Source organism: Bactrocera dorsalis, chromosome 3, assembly GCF_023373825.1.
Source record: "Bactrocera dorsalis isolate Fly_Bdor chromosome 3, ASM2337382v1, whole genome shotgun sequence".
Taxonomy (NCBI): Eukaryota; Metazoa; Arthropoda; class Insecta; order Diptera; family Tephritidae; genus Bactrocera; species Bactrocera dorsalis.
The window spans coordinates 23,812,324-23,817,777 of NC_064305.1; the positions used below are offsets into that span (position 1 = coordinate 23,812,324).

At 29.5% G+C, this 5,454-nt stretch overlaps 1 protein-coding gene across 2 annotated transcripts; it reads left to right on the top strand.

Annotated features, from left to right (window-relative positions):
• Positions 1-1,877: 1,877 nt before the first annotated feature.
• LOC105228672 (sentrin-specific protease 8) lies at positions 1,878-4,536 on the top strand. Of its 2 annotated transcripts, none has more exons than XM_049451597.1 (2): positions 1,878-2,030; positions 2,846-4,536. In XM_049451597.1, the coding sequence occupies exon 2, from the start codon at positions 3,003-3,005 to the stop codon at positions 3,648-3,650; it is 648 nt and encodes a 215-aa protein (XP_049307554.1). In that variant the 5' UTR covers positions 1,878-2,030; positions 2,846-3,002; the 3' UTR covers positions 3,651-4,536. The 2 variants fall into 2 exon arrangements, with proteins under 2 accessions (XP_049307554.1, XP_011206883.1); XM_011208581.3 differs by lacking the exon at positions 1,878-2,030 and adding an exon at positions 2,305-2,667.
• Positions 4,537-5,454: the final 918 nt, after the last annotated feature.

Consider the following 5,454-nt stretch of genomic DNA (forward strand, 5'->3'; position numbering starts at 1 on the left):
ATGGAGTATGAAGTTTATTATTTTTATTACGCACTTTGAAAAGAAAATGAGAAGAAAAACTAGGTTTACTTGTTTTGCTACAAGTAATGGATGGACATTTTCTATTTTAGTCAAAATTTCATATGTGAGTAAGATCACGTTTTACACAGATTTATAAATAACAGTGTTGTTGGTCAATGAATTTTTAAGATTATATATACAAAATCTGAAATACACAAAAGTTAAACTTCTAAGATTTTACGATATACCTAAGCCAACTTTCACTTATCTTTATTTAGTTTAAAGAATTAAAAATCATTTTACTGTATCTGACGTTTCCTTTTTAAGTTATTTCAATATGGCGTATGTGGCTCTAAATATAATAAGGTTGCATTGCTCGAACAAAGAAAATATATCAATCTATTTGATTTAAAAATATTAAACATATTCTTAACTGATAACTGATGTATGTATGTATGTACATATGTATACATATGCATGTATGCAAGTACTTGTGTATACATATATGTAGTAGTTTTTCAATGTTTTGACTCAGGTAGTGTAAAATTAAATTTAGCCTTTTTATTTCTAATTTATTTAATTATATATACATATATATGTATATATATACATACATATATATATATATGCATATATAATGGAAATAAGTAAGACACAAGTAAATATCTTAAGAGCCCAAACAATCTACTGTCACCGAACTTAGCACGTTAAATGAACTGAAAAAAAAAAATTGTGGAAAAAATGGTAAATTTTGAACTTGTTGATAAATTCGCCGATGATTGGCTTTGTTTTCGATGTGTTTATTATTGTTGGTCCATATAAGTATTTGCACGCGAAGAGACACGAAATCATAAAAAATTAAATAATATTTCACTGATAACGATAGGTACATATTTAGAATCGTGTCTCAGCAATTGTGTTCAATATACATACTATACACATACAGCTTGTTTTATTGTGTACTTTTTGACAGGCATATTTCCAGATTAAGCATGAGGACTTGTGCAGTTGCAATGCTTCTAATGGGTCCGTTTAGATATTAGTACGAGTATAATTTATGCTTGGTCTTGATCATATAAATGTATACATATATTGGTTTGATTGTGTATTTTTTTTAATTATTATTTTTTTCCAGCTATATATGTACATATATATATTTATATATGAAAGTATAAATATCGTTCCTAAATTGATTAAAATTGAAAAAAACAAAATCCTGTTTTGACTAGTTTTTTATGTTTAGCAAAGCACAAATGAGCTAAAAATAAAAAAAAATATTTTAGAGATGACTGTGCGAAACACTCACAACATGAAATTTAAATAAATATTAAAAAGTGTTTGGATAATTTTAAGAAAAAAATAATAAAAGTTTATCATTCATTAAAAATTACATGCCAGACACTTTGTAATCTGTTAATCGCTAAATAGAAAAACAACATTGATGAAACAACGAACCTCTATTGCATCATTCATCATTTGAAGTGTTAGGAAAACCTTAAATGAGAGTTCGAATGGACGTACATATGTTAATAAATATGTATAAAGAAATTAATTGCATCTAATTAATTTAAGAAAAAAGTATGCATTTAAAATCTACATACATACATACATATGTATGCATATGAGCTGCGCAGTTTTAAAAGAAATTTACAATGCATAAATGAAAATAAAAAAGGATTTGATATATACTTAAAATGAGAGATAATTAAAAGAAATATCGAACATTCAGAACATTTTGACTATTTAATAAACGGGTTTTAATAACTATTTTATGATTGCTTAAAAACGGCGAACATCATTAATTCAATGTACGGCTCTATTAAGGGTTAATGTTGTAGCATGCAACTATGTATCCTCTTCATAAGAATACGGCGAATTCGTTCAAACAGCTGTAGTACATTTGTTTTCCTTCATTCTCTTAAAACTCTTATCATAATACACTATATAAATAAAGTGCTTGCTTGTAATAATATTGGTTTTATCTGTGTAATAAGACTCCGTATAGTACAATAATAATCAAACAAACTTTGGTAAGATTTCCTGACACTCTCATTGACATTGCTGTTTTTTACAATTCTTGCCCTTGATATATTTTCACTTTTCGCGAATGGAGAAGTAAGTGTAGAACACTCGCCAATTTGAATTTTGTTTTGGTATCTTTTTGCTTAGAGTTACCTATATCCTTATTTAAAGAAAAATTATATATTAGTAAAAAAATTATTGATGTTAAACTTTTCGTAAACCTTTATTTACAGTTAATTTAAGTTAATTTAAAAAAATACAAATGTAAAGCCTCCAAAATTTCTAATCCGCATTCAAAGCTAACCTCTTGTTAATGTAATATATTAACCTATTCGCCATTCTTAAAGGGTTGGCAACAATCCCATTGCATAGCTGCCATATATTTATTAATTCGCCGCTTGAATTCGTACCGGCGTTTATAGGCGCATATATTTTCCCGCATTGTTTGATGCAAAAAACGAAGCCTAGAACAAAATAGAAGAGTGAGAATTGCATTTTTTTGTTCTTTTTATTGCGTTTTAATTCGCAAAAAGCAATTGTCCACAAAAAAGTAAAAGTGGTTTTTAAGTTTACGTTTCTATATATTTTGTGAAATTGAAAGAAAAGGCAAGCTGCAAAGCTGTTTTGCATACATTATCAAACTAGGTAAAATGTGTTATAGCAATCAAAATTTCGTAACTATTGAAAAAGCCGTTGATAATAACTATTCATATTAAAATTTCATGTTTTCATGTAACAAACCACAACTATACGATAATTTATATATGTATATATACTTGTGTATGTATATGAATGATTTGAAACGCCTTGACGACAATTACAGCGATATTAATGCATCAGAAAGAAAAGTAAAAGTAACTTTGACAAAAGTTATCTCATTATCATACGACGTGTAGAAGAGAACAATAAATCAAGGAAATTGGCAGTTAAAGTGCAACAGCAGAGATAGCACTCGGACATTGGGAGAAGCAACGGTGAAAATGAGTTCCTACACGCACGCCGATCCTATAGCGCTTAGCTTTAACGACACATGTCTTCGTATGAGCGATGTACAATTGCTACAAGGACCGCATTGGTTGAACGACCAAATACTTTCATTTTATTATGAATACCTGGAAAAAGTAAAATACAAAAATAATCCGGATTTATTGTTTGTCGCTCCGGAGGTAACACAATGTATGAAACTAACAGATGATGACGAATTGGAAACCGTACTCAACCAATTGGAAGCGCCACGAAAACAATTTATTTTTTTTGCACTCAACGACAATGAATCCACACAAGCGGGTGGTACACACTGGTCACTCTTGGTCTTTTCACGACCGGAAAAGACGTTCTTCCATTTTGATTCGTGGGGTAACAATAACTCGTTAGCATCCCAACAATTCGTACATCAAATTAAAGTTGCCTTGAATTGCCGCCAATGCCATATAAAACCCATACGTTGCTTGCAACAAGCAAATGGATACGATTGTGGCATACATGTTATATGTATGACAGACAACATAGCTGACTATGTTAACAGATATGAGTGTGTGGAGGGTGTAGGACCACTACATCAGGATATAATAAGCGCAAAACGATCCGAACTATTGAAATTAATTCAATCATTGGGAGGAAAGGTATAAACAATACTGTAACAATTACGCAAGATGAAGAAATTAAGGGCTTTACTGCACCGAAACGTACGGTGAGATATAATCTGATAGCGGCTGTTAAAGAAACGAGCGAAAAATGATCGTTAAAAAGTAATTATTTTTTTTATTAGGAAAGCACAGGGATAGATATAGAAATAAACGAAAATAAGTAATTACTATCTTCTGTGTTAAAAATTGCAGTGACACCGAATTAAAAATGATAATCTACTGACTTGAAATAAAACCTTGTTTTATAAGTATGTATGATAATACAAGATATATAATTTCTGAGAAAAACATCGATTTGAAAAATGTAGACTTTCTAATTTCCAAACTAAAATGCTTTTGAAAAGGTATAAAATAAATAAAACAAAATTTATGTTAAACCATAATTTTAATTTTATGCAAAGGGATTCTCATTTATAGAGTACCATATATAAAATATATGTATGTAACTAAAATACAATAAGCATATACATACATACGAACATACATTATAAAAGGCATGTGAAAAAGCAACATTTTAACCCTGTAATATTAGGCTATATTAGATTTATGCTTCACACTTTTCAAACAATGAATTGCCGCTAAGTTCCTACTGCTAAATATTCCCTAAAAATGCTTTACGCAAACATATGTTTAATTTATTTCTCCAATATGTGCTTAGCACGATTTAAACACATACGACTGTCAAAATATAGAAATTAATATTACATTGAAATGATTTTGCATGCAACCAACGCATACACATATTGTATGGGTTAAAAATACATTTTCCTTACCATTAATTATATTCGTACTCTTCAAATGTTTATTTAGTTTTAGAAATAATTCACTATAATTTTTAATAAAAACTACAACTCGTATCACGAAAAAATATGCATTATGTCATTTATGGGCTATTGGTAAACTTAAATAAATAATATTTTCATAAAGCATTTTTAATTGACAATTACTAGCTTCATCAACAATATTGCGGAATATGAACCATACAGCTGTACATATACAAGTACATGTAATCCTCTTAGCCAACTAAGCGATCGTCTCAGTGTGAAATTTTCGAAAAATCGATTTTTTTGTTGCATTCTCGGATAGTATATTTTGAAATCGAAATTCAGGTTATTATAGTCGCTATAACGTTTCTTGTGGAAAGGCAACAGAGTGGGGAACATAAATACTCCATTTTTTTTCTCAGAATGGTGTTTTTCAAAATGAGTGGAAACCATCAAAGGAAAAGTTTTGAAGATATCTAGTTCCAATTAGAACATTTTTAACGTCATTTTCTATCGCAATATGGAAGCTTTCTCTCTCTTTCTTTTTTTCGATATCTCCCTATTTTTTCTATGAAAAACTATCGAAAAAAAGCCATTTTGCCAAGTTTCAAAAAACAAAAAAAGCTTTTTTACTCTCGTTTGGTTTGAAAATTTTTTGATTGAATGCCTAAACCCTATCCTCATAAAGTTTAACAGCCTTGTTTATTATTTTGGGGAGGAAAAGCCAAAAATGTGCACTGTGCCAATCCCAACGGTTCGCAAAACAATGTCACATTTTACCTTTTATATATATTTCCGTAATACCCATCCCAATATTTAGCGAGATGCTCCTTTAAGACAGCAAAGATCCCCAAATCTCAATTATAAGAGCGTCTCTTCTCTTCAGATGTGCTCTCACAAACATCGGTCATGTTAAGCAAATACAATAATGTTTTGTATTTTATATTATGTACATACATACATATATGTATATTCAGTAACAAAAAACACTTTTCCCTTGTAAATAATTCTACCTTTACGGA

What these genes read in the sequence shown, in the direction of transcription:
- LOC105228672 (XM_049451597.1), top strand. Translation starts at nt 3,003, where the DNA reads ATGAGTTCCTACACGCACGCCGATCCTATAGCGCTTAGCTTTAACGAC.